We start from the raw sequence: 14,985 nt of genomic DNA, 5'->3' as shown, positions 1-14,985 counted from the left end.
TGTGTTGATAAATACTTCTCCTATTCAGACTACTGGAAGACAATAATGATGTCCAAGTTTGGGGAATAAACACCTTCCTGGGCCCAATCACTGACCTTCTGTTACTCAAGGACGTTTCAGATTAACAAAAATAAGGAGTCAAGGAAACTGGGTGTATGGGCAGTTGAAAACGTACTTCAGCATTTTCAATTCAGTTACTGAGTTTTCACTATCTTGCATGACTGTGTTATCAACTCCGGTGTGCTCAGACACAACTCACACCTTCTGCTGTGTATTTCTGTGCCAAATGGACTGGAGACAGCACCTTGTTTTTACAAATACCAAACAACCCAGAGGGGTATGCCTCAGCAAAAAGGCCTCTGGAGGCTTCTTTCAGGGCAGGGCAAGCAGCGCTTTTCAGCCTTTGGCCCATGAGTCGTGCATTTCTATGAAAAACTGGACGCCACTTGAACCCCTGGGAAATGCAGGCCTGCACTCATTCCTGTTTTCTAAAAAGCTTCTGTCAGCCTTGGACAAGACGGAGGCGGGGACCTCCTGCCTGGGTACCTTCCTGCTCCCCCAACTGAGGCACAGCCCAACACTATGGGCAACCATTCACCCGCACAACCCCTGCCAGGTGCAACCACCCACAGGGCTGCCGAGGCAGGAGCAAGACAGCTTCCCCTATCAGAAACCTGCGAGGCGGCCCACACAGCCACCTCACCCGCCACGCCACGACCTGCGCCACCCAGCCCCGCCTTGACACGGCCGCCCCAGCGCCCCGCCACCATCGCGCAGGCGCGGTGAGGAGGCGGCGGGCCGAGCCCCTCCCCTCGGCGCGCCGTGAGCCCCGCGGCGTTCCGTAGCGGGAGCGCAGGGAGGCGGTGGGGTGCCGGCAAGATGGCGGCGCAGAAGATTAACGAGGCGCTCGAGCACATCGCTAAAGCGGAGAAATAGTGAGCGGAGGGGAGGGAGGCGCGAGCGGGGGGAGCGAGTTGGTGAGCGGGTGCGGCGGCTGCCGCCAGCTCAGCGCCCGGGCTGTCAGGCCCGCCCGGCTCTCCTGCCCCGCGGAGGCGGCGTATCGCCTCCTGCTCGAACGGGGCTCCGCGGAGCGCGTTGCTTGCCGCCGCGGCCACCCTCCCCCGCGGCCTCTGAGCTCTGGGGCTGCTGTCCGCCGGTTTAGCGCGGCAGCTCGGCACCCCCTCCTCGTCCCTGGGCCGCCGTGGCGGGGGTGGGGGGGGAGGTTTTTGGGAGTTGTAGTTCCCGCCGGCGCCCGCGTCGGGAGTGGAGTCTTCGGGGGAACTACAGCTCCCATGGTGCCCTGCGCGGAGTGGTGGGGAGATGGTGGCCTCCCCGGGAGGCTGAGGGGGGACCGCTTGTGCCAGGCGACGTGACCTCAGGGCGAGGGGAGGGAGGTGCGGGGTTGGGGGCGGCTGGCGCAGAGGGAATAGGAGGACACGGCTGCTCGGCCCGAATTCTGCCTCCGGGGTCCGTCGCTACAGGAGGTGCTAAAGGGCACTCTTCTTCCCCGAACGGGGGGAATAAAGTGGCCCTACAGCTGAAAAGTCGTGTCGGTGAGCCTGTCTGGCTCGGAGGCCTGAAGCTTGAGCAGATACCTTATGGACCATGTAGCCTTTATTACTCTGACCCTAACTGGAAAGTGAGGGGAGTCACTTCTGCTCTTTTTCTAAAGTTAGTGGGAGAAAAAAGTTATGGGGGTTGTGGTGAATAAAAGAGCTTAACCTTGCTGAGATGGTGTGTGTGTTTCCTGCCTACGAGAAATGTGTGATTGTTCCTTTTAGATGGCCTCAGAGACCTGTGCTGATGTTTAGCTTAGAGGGCTTAATATCTCCATATGATAGTCTTTTAACGTGTGTTTTAACACTGAATATAGCCATTTGGCTTATAAGTCTCAATTTCGCAGGCTACAGCATAGTAATAGAGCTGACTAATCCAAAGATGCTATAATTCTAATAAGAACAGTAATGGGCCATCTGAAAATCATGGATCAAAAGTATAAACTGTAATAGATATGACCTCAGAATAAAAAAATTGTACCAGAGTATTTTATTCAAATTACTTGACCCAAAGGGCCTTTCAGCAAAATTAATTTTAAGCTTATGCTGGAAAGCATTTGAAATAAAAGGCGCCTAAATCTCAAATTTTGTGTAGATTGAAGCATTGTGTATTTCAGCTCAATACATTTGAGACTTTGGCTGTGATAAAAATAACACAATATAAAGGCTTGCTTTAGAGTGATTTTTGTCCAAGTAAGACAACAAAACCAACATAGTATCTACATACAACTGTTTTTCCAAATTAAGCATGTATTGCATCTGAAGTGACTGCCTACAACTAATATGGAAGTGCACTCTAAAGTTATGGTGATTTTCATATTTGTTTTAGAAGTGAGGAAGTCATAATATTGAAATCAACATTGCCTGATGACTCACCTCATTTTGCAATGTATATTTTTCCCTATATATATGTTTGTGTGCACATGGCCCCATTTAGTGTCATAATCTGTTGTAGATGTATAACTGCCATATGAGGCTTTGTCTTTGTGTTGGTAAGTAAATTTTTTCATTTGTGTATGCAATGGAGAGTCTTTGATAATTCGCAGCAGCAAAAAATTGCAGTAGAGGAACACTGGAAACTTAACGCTGTGTAACAAAAATTGTCAGGTGTTGTGGTATTAGAAATCTTGAGATATCATGTTTGTGTAGGTGGAAGTATTCTTCTTCTGTTGACTTCTTACTGTTGAGGAGCTGGACTTGTGAAGACTCTCTGGGGACAGTAGAAACGTGTTAGGGTGAGGCATGTAACTATGGGAGACCATTGTAGTGCTTTGTGCAATTCCTAACAATGCTGGCATTTATTTTTACAGTAGTGATGCTACCATAGTATTGACATATAGGTAATTGCTCCTTTTCAGATGTAGTCTAAAGTTTAAACATGCCTGTTTGAAGGTAAAACATAAAATCTTTAGTAATTGTTAATAGGCCTTTCTTCTTACATTTTAGTCTAAAAACTGGATTCTTAAAGTGGAAACCCGATTATGACAGTGCAGCTACCGAGTATGGGAAGGCAGGTATGTATGGCTGTAAATATGGCCATATACTGTATGGCTTCAAGCTATTCTTTAGGCTGAATCACTGATAACATTTTACGTATTTTCGGTACATTGCTGTGTAAGTAAAACTGTTGTGAAGACAAGTAAGCTGAAACAACAACAAAAAATACTCTTCATAGCACTGTAAAATAAAATTCAGATTGTACTTGGAGATCTAGAACAGTTGTCAAAACAGGTTCTTTGTGGTTTTTTTTTTCCCCCAAGCTTACAACTTCTACTTTGTGTGAACTTTGTCTACTTTACATACATCTACTATGTATGATAAAAGTAAAGCTTTCCTTCTTTCACTTGTCTACCCCCAAATCCTGTGACTTTACCTACAAAGCAACAAATTTTGAGCTGGTTTTGAAATTTTGATTTTTCACCATTTTGTGAAGTATGTCCTGACAAAGACTGTCTCACTAAGATAGAGAGATGCTGCCAGGTGTTTTTTAGGCATAGTAAGATCTCTTTCCTCCTTTTTTCCACTGCAAGAGTCACACAATACAAAATTCTTACTAGTTGATTCCTTTTTGCTCTTAGTAATTTATCATGGGTTTTTTTGGCTTCTTACGCTAGGCATTCCTACTCATTCATTGAAGCCTGAATAAAAAACCACAAATGCGGGAGAGCAACTGGAGCATTTATAAATTGAAATTTATTTTAAATTCTACTTTAATATCATATCAGTATAGTGGAGGTAGAATTACGTATTTGTGCCCTGAAGTGGTTGTGTTGAGGTAGTTACTACAGGTGTGCTTTGTTGATGGTACACTTTTATTCCTGCCATACTGATTTTGTATAACCTCTAATGATTCAAACTATATACACATGCATTCCTGCAGAGCTGTAATTAAAATACAGAATGAGTTATTTCCAAAATCCAGCTGAACACATTATGCACAGTGTGTGGTATGGTGATGGTATGGAAGTGTTGTTGACAATAAACGTTTTTAATGATAACTAAGTGACTAATGAAGCAAGGAGGACTGTCGTGATTTTTTTTGGAAGAGCTTGGTAAACTGTTCATTTAAAGAATCTGTTTGCATCTTTAGGTGGCTAGATTCTTGAGCAGAAGTGGTGAAAAAAGGAAAATGGCAAGCTGTAAATAAGAGTTTTATTTGATTTCTTGCAGCTGTTGCTTTTAAGAATGCCAAGCAGTTTGACCAGGCAAGGGAAGCCTGTTTACGGGAAGCTGAGGCACATGAAAACAATAAAGCGTATCTTTTTCATTGATTGTTGTTCGTTATTTCCCAAGAAGCTGACTAGTTGCTGCTTAGATGGGGTAATGGGGATTGGTAGATGATGTCTTTAATATATTTTGTCAATCTAACAAAATTGTCTTTTAAAAGACTTCCTGTATGGTCTGAGTGGAAAAACTAAAGAACTCTGTTGCTTAGAAAATATGTGTTGTTTCCAATAACATCTGGACTGATAAGATGCTGACCAGTGCCTGAGATGTCTAGGTGCTACTTCAGAAATTATTACATTTATTTTAAATACCTACAAATGGATAGTATAAACTAAACGCAACTCTGACATTGTTACAGTACTTCTAGTAGTATTTAGTAACCAGGAACATATTTTAAATAAATGTGCTCTTTACAACTTTACATGCAGTTATACTTTGGTATGCTGCATTTATTCTGTCCTTAGAAGCATTTATTTGTGACAGCTTGCCTACAAATGTAGTAGGTTCGATTTCCCTTTATTTGTACACCTGCGTTATATTTTTGTGGCTTTTGTCCTTGACTTTGACAATGTTACTTCCAGTCTCTTCCATGCTGCCAAGTAAGTACAGAATCACTGAGTAATCTGAAACAAATTTTCTAACATACGGTACAAGCATGAACTATCATTTTGATCTCGCTGTAGTAAATGGTATGGTTCAAGTGATTTCGCTGTTTCAAAATCATTTTAATGGAAGTGCGGACTAGGAAAGTCTTAAAACTTGCAATGGCCATCTGAAGAAATGATGATTTTGACATTCTTTGGCACCTTTTGATATCAAATATATTTTCTTAGATGAACTTTTTGTAATTTTGAAATTCTACACTGTCGAGTTTATAAAGTAATTTTTATTAAATAGTACTTCAAAGCAAGCAGATAATGACAAATAATCCAAATATTGCCTGTGGGTCAGATCGTGAGAACAGATTTTTAGTGGCAAGTGTGGTTGAAGTACTTCATTTGTGGAAAATAATGGTACACGTGCACTGTCTCATTAATTAAAACACTCGAAACATCTTCAAAAGATTAAATATTAACAGTGAAGCAATAGCTGATGCATGTTAACTTTTGTTGCATAAATGCAGCTTGCTGAAATATACCATATCTAACTAAATTGTAAATTTTTTCTCTGCAGAGCTTATGAACAAGCTGGCATGATGCTAAAGGTATTTTCATTTACTAGTTTTTATTTAAAAATTCTATTTTCTAGTGAAGAATATTGCACACTGGACCATTTTAGAAATATATATCAGCGAATTGCATATTAAAGTGCTATTTTTCTGTTGACTCATAGTCCCCACCAATACCCTCAGTAGGTTAGGGAAGTGACATTTGTAACTGTGGGGAAAAAAAAATGGTTTTCCTTTTGTAGAAGGAAAGGTGAGGGCTTCACAAGAGTGGTGCTGCTTCTGCTCTAAACTACCACAAATTCATACCTTACATGAAAGTTTGGTACTTACAAGTGAATTTTATGGAGTTGGTGGTCAGCTTTCACTAACAAGTTTGCAAATAAAATTAGAATCTTAATAAATAAGGTATTACAGTTTGGTTTGATTTGTTTCATTGTACATAAGCACAACTCCTGACAGCAATGTCCCTGTGACTGTTGCTTTGCAGGAGATGCAGAGACTCCCTGAAGCAGTTCAGCTGATCGAGAAAGCCAGTATGATGTACCTGGAGAATGGGACACCAGATACAGCAGCTATTGCACTGGAACGGGCTGGAAAGTAAGTCTCTGGTATTGGTGGCTGGAATGCATGCAGGGCATGGGTTTGTCTTTGGTTTTCTTTCTTGCCTTTTTGGTGCTTGTTGATGAAAAATATTTTAATTTCATTTGAAGAGAAATTATTTCTTTTTATTACAGGTTAATAGAAAATGTGAGCCCAGAGAAGGCTGTGCAGCTTTATCAGCAAGCAGCATCAGTGTTTGAAGTAAGTGGGGGGATTTATGGGTTGTTCTTTTTTTTTTTTTTTTTCTTTTCCACACCAGCAGAGAACTTTCTAGTCCCAGAAAGCATATGAAGGTAAATGAATTGGTGTTTAGGGTCAGCTGTAAAGTTAAGAAAAAGCCTAAGTTCTAAATTATTTTTCCTTACTCAGCCACTGATGCGAAAGGAATGAAGCTGAAGGGTTCTTATGCTGTAGAGAAGGAGATTATAAAAGTTAGGAGTCAGTTTGCTTTGCCTTTTTCTCAGTTTGGGACTTGACTGAATCTGAATTTCATATGTTGTCAAGTTTTCTGCCTTTTGTTGGGCAGCCCAGAGGGTAGGGAACATGGCTGCGGTTAAGTCCTGGAGCCTAAAATAGTTTGAAATCCTTGAGGGCACAAAAGAGAAGAGTTTGGTTGATGCTTTACCCATCTCGTGAGCAGATTATTTACCTTTTTGCTACTGTCTTTGGCGTACTTCTTTATCATCAGTTGTCATGTGTTTTCAGATTAGCAAGTTTGTGTTCATGTTACTTTGTTCTGTAGATCCATACAGGAGCTGCTTGTGGGACTTGGATGCACCAATACTCTTCATGTTTCCTTTGAGTGTGTGAACTGCTGATACAATAATTCACAGTTGTTCTGAGTTATAGATGACATACTTAAGATTAAGGTCTAGTGATGTTAATTCTGTGCAAATGAAATACAAATGCACGATTTCTTTTTGTTCTTCTCTAGAATGAAGAACGTTTACGGCAAGCGTTAGAAATGCTAGGGAAGGCATCAAGACTTCTAGTCAGAGGACGCAGGTATAGCTTTATGCCTTTGTTTTTTAAAACGTAATTGAATCTTTAATAGTGATTTTCATTGTTTTTTTTCTTGTTGTTGTTTGGTTTATATACTGTTCTTAGTTCTTCTTTGAGATGCACTTCAAACTAAAATTCAGTTTCTGTGGGATATGCTATCTATGTTCATCCAAGAATCACCTGCTTTGTGTTCTGGGATGGGAGAATGTGGGCTGTAAGGCTTTGTTTCCTTTATGTTTGTTGAACAGCTAGAAAGCACATACACCAGTTTTCATTAATTCTTAAACTACTTCAGGAACTTTTTTTGTTTTTTCTTCCAGAACTAATATGTAGAAAGTACTTGAAAGTCTTTTATAGCTGTGGAATATAAAATGGAGGAATTAGGTGACTAACCTGAGGAAAGAAATCTCTTTGCAGCAGTCTGTTTCTGGACTTCTTAAAGAAGAGTGTATCTTGGTGTCTCAGTGGGAATTTATTTTAGTTGTTAATTGCTAGCACCAAACTTGACCTGCGGTTCAGCTTAGACTTGCTTCACTGAAACAGGTAGTTCCTTTAAGAAATTGTCTGGGTTTCTAACTCTACTTTTAAGACACTTTATTGCACTGCAGAGTTGTAGTCAGAAAAGGAAATTTAAAAAGTAATGTGAGTGTCTTTCTGTGAAAGTGAGTCAACATAGGTTCAAAACATCTGAAAGACTTGGTTGTTGTGCTGCTTTATAGCTCATGTGCTATTGCTAATTTCTATAAGTTTAATGTGATAATTAAAAGAGTATTCAAACTCAAAAGCAGTTACTATGACTTAATGTTTATAGCTCATGGATATCAGACTTACTGATAGCTTATAGTAACCTCATGGCATACAGAAATGGCTGTGAGGGTACGTAACAAGGCATTCATCTTGTACGATGTTACGAAAAATGAGGTTTCCCTGATGTTCTTAGCCTGCATGTATACAAAAGGAATTGCTGACTATATATTTCTTTATCTACTCTGTTAGTAAAATCTATTACTGATTTTTAGTTGTGTTGCTTTTTATTCCAGTAGACTTGCCAGTGTATTAGTTAAGCAGTTTATAATTAGCCCCAGGTTCATTATGCTTTATTCCTGGCACTGATACTCCTAATTGTTTGTTTGTTTTTTTAGATTAGATGAGGCTGCATTGTCTCTTCAAAAGGAAAAAAGTATTTATAAGGAAATCGAAAATTACCCAACATGCTATAAGGTAAATTCTAAGAGACAATTTCTGATAGTGCATTTCAAGTTTTCATGGGTAACTAATGACAGCTGACATCTGACTGACGATATGTAGCTCTAGATTCAGGGATACATTTCTTGCTAAATGATGAGAATTTGTGGTAGTGCATGTTTCCCCAACCTCTAATTACTTTTTTCACTACTATAATGTTGAAGATAAGATGCTATTATCTACAGGAGCCGTCAAAAGCAACATCAAACCAAATATGTTATCAAAAGTAACAAACTAACAAATGCTGTTACTTGGTGCAACAATTCATTACAATGTTATAGGAGATAAGCTGTTTCATACCAGCTGAGGATATGACTCTTTCACTTTAATTGTTCTGACTTTCTTGTGTCAGTATCTTAGAATCATTGCTGATCACAATGACCTTTTTCATGCTAAATATTAGCAGTCCATTATTTTTCTCGTATTTTACTGTTAATTTATAAAGAATCATCATGTTGGGTTTTTTGTTTTTGTTTAGAAAACTATTGCTCAAGTCTTAGTTCATCTTCACAGAAATGATTATGTTGCCGCAGAAAGATGTGTGAGGGAAAGCTATAGGTAAGTCTACTTCATGTCCTATAATTTTAAACTATTTCATGAATGTAGATCTATTCTTATGAAAGAGCAATGGAAACACTGGCAAGAAATTTTAGGCCTGTACTGCTGTTGACTTACAGGACATTCTCTGGTATAAAGCTACCGGGAATTTTTTTCACTCTGAACAGATTTAGCTGTAATTACAATGATGATTCTTCTTAATGAACCTGAAATATAAGGTTAGTCATAAAGAAGTAGTTATGTGCGACAGGTGAAATGAGATGGAAATTAGAGGTTCCTCCCATTTTTTTTTACCTTTGTTAAAAGCTGAGCAGAATACTGTTATGGCTCGGATTCTTGCCTTACTGATAGCCTTTGGGTTGTATTGTTTTTTTCAAATGGAAGAGATGGATTCGCTATTATACACAAATGTTTAGGATTAAAAGTCAGTATTTCTGGATGTTGCTAATTGAATGATAATTTTTTCAGAATCTTTCTGCCATGTCACGTGTGGAGGCCTGTAAAAAATTGAAATTCTACTTGTCATTACCATTTTTTATTACAGTTTGAGGATGGAAGTATGGAATGTGGTCTTAAAATGCGTAATAGCAGCATCCCAGGGTAATTAATTAAACTATCTGGTATGGTGATTAGATTGAGGGAAAGATTAAATGTTTTTGTAAAAGTTTGCAGGCTGTGAATTACTACGTTTCTGGTTATGTTGATTTGGGAGATCTTGTCATACATTGGAAGAAGAAAAGCAAGATTTCTAGAGAAATAATTTAGGAAGCAGAAAGTAGTCCAGTTGAATACACTGAAATGAAGAAGGCATTCGTTACACATCCAGGGGAAAATTCTGGTGTCAGAATCTGGATTAGTGTTTTAACTGGTGTTCCAGAGGCTTTCCCAGCAACTGTCCATTTCGGCTTTCATTAGGACTTCAGTAACAAAATACTGAAACAGCGTATTTTTACTTAAACCGTGTTTTTAGTGAAATGACTTGAACATATGTGTAAGTTGAATTGTGCTTTATTTTTAGAAGGAATTTTTCAAGATCAATCTTTAAACATCTTGCTCATGTTTTCCAAGCCTTCAGTTTGTATTTTAGATATAGACACTCATTACAGAATTTTTCTATACATAAAGTGGAGGAAGAGTTTATTGACTAGTCAGGAAAAACTGAAAAATTATAATATTCTCTTTTTGTCTTGACTATCTATGATTGTTGTCTTATTCTCAGCATGCAAACTAATATAGCTGAAAGTTTTAGTTTTATGGAGATGATCCATGTCCTGGAGAAATCAAAGTGGTTATACGCAGTTTTGTGGAATAAACAGTCCATCACATTCTTAAAAGCTGCTTGCTCTTCTGCTATTAATCAGCAGCATTTAAAGATAGAATAGTTGAGTGTCAAGTTGATTGCTGAAAAGCCCTAAATGAACTGTTAATTTCCTTCAGTATACCAGGATTTAATGGAAGTGAAGACTGTGCAGCACTAGAGCAACTTTTAGAAGGATATGACCAGCAAGATCAGGATCAAGTTTCTGAAGTCTGTAATTTGCCACTCTTCAAATACATGGACAATGATGTAAGTAGGCAGTTCCTAAGGATTTTTTTTTTTTTAATCTTACCCCTTTGTTTGTTGAGGTTGAGATATTTTTTTTCTAGTAGAGAAAAATAAGAAGAGCAGGATCCACGTATTTATTGTGACTTGCTCTATCATCATGCCTGTGAACTTTGTGTTCTTTTACTTTGCTGCTTGCCAGTGTAAATTCCCACATCGTTCCTTTCAGATGGTGGGAAGGCTTAGGTGAAAGAGCAGTTCATTATGGATTTGCTGAGTGCATTTGACAAGTTGACCAAAATTCAGTTCCCTTCTGCTTGATTCCTTAGGGGCCAGAACAGTTCTCTGCTTATGCTTTATCTCAGAAATACCATATAGCTGACATGCATGCATGAACATTACAGAATATGATGCCTGCAGGATGGCATTGTTGAATGGGGTTTTTTTAGCACTTATTCCTTAGCAAGGTAATAATTAGTGAAAGATTTTTTTTAGTTTTATTTTAAGAAAATAGTTGTGTGTCGTGTGTGGTGTCCCCTCCTTTATTTTTTTTAAATTGAACTTGTAAATTCTAGGAAGTCTAAGGATAGGAAAAGTGTAAAGTAAAGGAGACATCCTTCCATGCCAAACTTTGTAACAGTATTGACTAATTTTACTTTTTTGCTATGATGAATAGTAAAAATTAAGGTACTAGTCTTACTAGAAAAACACTTGTAAGACTTTACATGAGCTATCACTAGCTAACACATGCAGAGCTGCATACTGAAAAATTAGGTTTTTTGTACGTAAAGCTTGAACCAGAGAAGCTGTAGGATGTGGCCAAATTATTCTATAATAAGCAATATCAATACAGATCTCATCCCATTCTGAAAGTGTTGAACCAATTCTGAAAAATGAACCAATGTTAGGCTTATTCTAAGCTAGAAAAACATACTCTGAAAGCAGCATCAATCTGTTTTCTGTACTGAATGTTACCTGCTTGTTTGTTGTGAGCGTCAGTCAGTTCTGTGCAATGTAATTCAACAAGATTTTACTTCTGTGATAGTACAGAAATTAAACTTGCCTTGTTATTGTCAGTATGCCAAGCTTGGTCTTACCTTGGTGGTCCCAGGAGGTGGAATCAAGAAGAAATCTCCAAATGCTGCACAAGACAAAGCAAGAGGACCAGCTGCAGTGGGATCTCATGCCGATGAGGAAGAGGATGAATATTCTGGTGGATTATGCTAGCTGCAGACATAGGTTATCTTAAATATCTGACTTATTTGTGATGTTGAGCGTATCCAAAGGTACCAGATTTACCAGAGCTTCATTGCAATTGTGATATGGGAATGCTAATATTAACTTGGCAGCTTCTGGGTACAATATAGGAGAAAAAGCATGATTGTACTTATCTCGAAACATCTTTGAACTTCATTTCTTACCTGGTAGGAGCTGCTTCAGGGCCCTGCCTTCAGTTGATGGGAAAAATTTGAGAGAATTTTTTACAAAAAGCACAGTTTAAAAGAAAACAAAACCTCAGAAGCACTGGAGTAGGGAGAGTGGTACAAAATTTTAAATGATGGATTTCAACAGCTGATGATTTTTGGTCCCAGTAATATTTTGTGATTTGTTTTCTGAGTTAAATATATGACCATTCATTTGACTGTGTAACATCCAAGGCACTGTGCCTGGCAGGATTTTTTCACTAGTATAAGCACTAGGGGGAGCATTCCATTTATTATCAATGTGTTTTTACTCCACTGCAGAGTATTATTTTAATACCTTATTCTTTGCAAGCAGTATCCATGTGGGTGTAAAATACTAAGTCAACTTGTTTGAAGCTATCTTACAAGCTTAAAAGTACACACACATCTTTCATCTTAAGAACTTTATTGACCTGAAGTCTTTGGAAAAAAATATGTGCATGGTGTTTGTAATGTATACCTTGGGAATGGAAGGAGTGGACAACCTTTCTTAGCGGTGTTTCTGAAGCATGCCATAATCAAAAAAGAAACTGAAGGTAGCAGATAATGTGCATTGAATATAAAGCTCTGAAGACAATGTTCAACAAAAACTTGGGTGGACTGTTTCAATGGTATGTGTGAGTTCATGAGTATTCTAGGTGTTTATTTACTAATTAATACACTAGGTTACAAAGACATTTCATTCTTTGTTATTTCAAAGCATAGAACAGCTATCTCTTACAAATGGCATTTTCAAACTAGCTCAGAATCCAGAGTAACCAAATCTTAATGCATCTTCTCTATTTTCATTTGATTCAAGTCATGCGTTTTGCAAGCTTCTGTGGTGTCTTAAATTTGTTTGACCATTTTATGCTTAAAAGTTGACAACACTGGAAGTTGTACCTGTGGTCTGTTTCTTCAGAAGAACCTAATCACGATCTGCACTAGGGTAAGATCACTTGGAATCCCGCAGGGATTTGTGAGTGATACAGGATACCTGGAGTTCAGTAAACAAAAGCACAGTGTTAAGTGTTGGTACATTTTCTGCCATATTAAGGAATTGGATGTCTTCAAAAATATCAAGCGTATGTCTGACATACATGTGATGTCTGACATCAGTGTGTCAGACGTAATTGTGATGAAGGTAAACTTTTAGAGGGCTAATACTCACTTTCCTTGGGGTGGATAGCACTCAACAGCATTGTGATGGGTGCACCAGCTACGGCATGATTTGCAGGCAAGGCTGCTGTAAAAGTCGCACTATTCAATTTAATAGGTGTCCAAAAAGCAGTTTTGTCTCTTTGTGTTATATAAGGATCATCTTGGATTTTAAAGCTATTTGAGACTACACCTGTAGTTCTTTACTGCCTGACAGGTAATTTCCCTTTGTTATTAATGACGTATATAAAAGTTTTTGTTCTTCTATAAAATAGTCTAAATGAAACTTTGGAAATTGGGTTGCTTTTCTCTAATTACAAGTATACATGAAAGATGGGTTTGAAGACTTTCCTGTAACTCTTTTTTTTTTTTCACCATTGGAGCAACTTACTCCTGTTTACTCAGCTTCTGAATTTGTTCATAAAGGTGACTATGCACTTTTTATGGGAAGTCTTTATCACAAGTAGAAAAAAACCACACATGTAGGAGCACTGGGAACACTAATAAGTAATTTTCTTCAAGTTTTTCCTGCTTCTTCCAGTTCTGAAATCAGTTTTGTTGAGTGGTCCCAAGGAGTCTACATTTTGTGTGTATGAACAATTGTATATATCTGAGAAGATGACGTGCATAAGAAGAAAAATAGGGAGCCTTGTGTGCTTCTATGAAAGAACTTGCAGACTTTATTTATACTGTGCTTGTAACACTAACAGGCCCTTAGAAGAAAAATTAAAATTAATGCATTAGATTCTTGAAGTATGCTTTTCACATTGCCAAAAATTTAAATAGATGTGCAAGACTGTCATCCCACTCCCCCAGATTTTTTCTTTTTTCCCTGTGCCAAGTGTGGAAAATCTGGGACAAAAGTAACTTATACTAAACGTGTTAAGCTGCCATTGAATTGAAAGGGGCTTCTCTGAATTTTAGGAGTAGAATGTTAATCTTTAATTGCAATGTTGCTGTAAAGACCAAATCTGCAGAAATGGAAGTGTCTGAAAATAAGATGGTCTATTTTATATAACTTTATTCTCCTATTTTAGGCAATGAAAGTGTGATAGGAATGTTAACTGCCTTTTAGTAAATGTTTAACTATAGAAGAAGCTGTCTGTATATTATGTGTTAGTGTCTGTTTCTATCTTTCAAAGCACTTTGCACACTTATGTAAATATCATTTAAGTGATTTAAAATGGAAAAGATACCATTTGCAGCAAGAAAGTTCCCAAAACCAGTGTTGACTGTAAGGAAAATAAAATTAAATTGTGCATGAAGGCTGAGCGATGGCCAATGCAATGTATATGTAAAACCAGAAGATTTCTAAATTATCTGTAACTTAGACTCAGTATGCCCAAGTGCAGTGTGAAACCTGTGCTTTATTTGTTCCTTTTCCAAAGCTGTGGTGTATTAAAGTACAAAATGTGTTTGTAACAGCTCTACAGATGCTGCTTCTTGAGAAGAGGCTATGTGTTTCACCAACAAGAAAAATAAAACTTGAAACTAATGCATTTGTGCTAGCTTTTCCCTGTTGTTGATCAGGTCCTGCTGAGCGCCACCATTTGAAAATGAGTATTATTTTTTAATCTCAAGCAGATTTTGTGTGTGACCATTTGTCTGCAGATCTTGTCACCAAGTGTTGCAGGTATATTACATGATCAAGGACTAAGTCTTGAAAACCTACTGGCTCAGGTTTGAGTGTTGAAAAAGACAGTGGTGTCCAATCTTTGTGGCTTATTCACTAGACGTTTGCTTACAGCCCATTTCATTTATCCTGTGGTTTTTGTTTTTGTAACTGACCTTTTGGTACCTTTCTGCTGGCTTTCATTATTTGAGATGGTGACACATCTTAGGCAATTCTGTCCACTCGGAATAAAAGGTATGTATGTGTTTTCCCTCTCTGCTGGTTGTAACATCTTGGTAGTTCATTGTTGCCACTTCACTTCCTAAAGGCTTGTATTCAGAAAACAGAATTGTTGTATTGGGTGATTGTCAGAC

General features: G+C 38.4%; 1 protein-coding gene across 1 annotated transcript; it reads left to right on the top strand.

Annotated features, from left to right (window-relative positions):
• Positions 1-770: 770 nt before the first annotated feature.
• Positions 771-14,494, top strand: NAPG (NSF attachment protein gamma). The gene is made up of 12 exons (XM_074878182.1): positions 771-935; positions 3,003-3,070; positions 4,227-4,311; positions 4,865-4,882; positions 5,457-5,487; positions 5,939-6,048; positions 6,186-6,252; positions 6,986-7,056; positions 8,196-8,274; positions 8,777-8,856; positions 10,294-10,423; positions 11,477-14,494. The coding sequence occupies exons 1-12, from the start codon at positions 880-882 to the stop codon at positions 11,624-11,626; spliced, it is 945 nt and encodes a 314-aa protein (XP_074734283.1). The 5' UTR covers positions 771-879; the 3' UTR covers positions 11,627-14,494.
• Positions 14,495-14,985: the final 491 nt, after the last annotated feature.

Source organism: Strix uralensis, chromosome 1, assembly GCF_047716275.1.
Source record: "Strix uralensis isolate ZFMK-TIS-50842 chromosome 1, bStrUra1, whole genome shotgun sequence".
In the NCBI taxonomy this organism is placed as follows: Eukaryota; Metazoa; Chordata; class Aves; order Strigiformes; family Strigidae; genus Strix; species Strix uralensis.
This window is presented reverse-complemented; position numbering and strand designations above follow the sequence as displayed.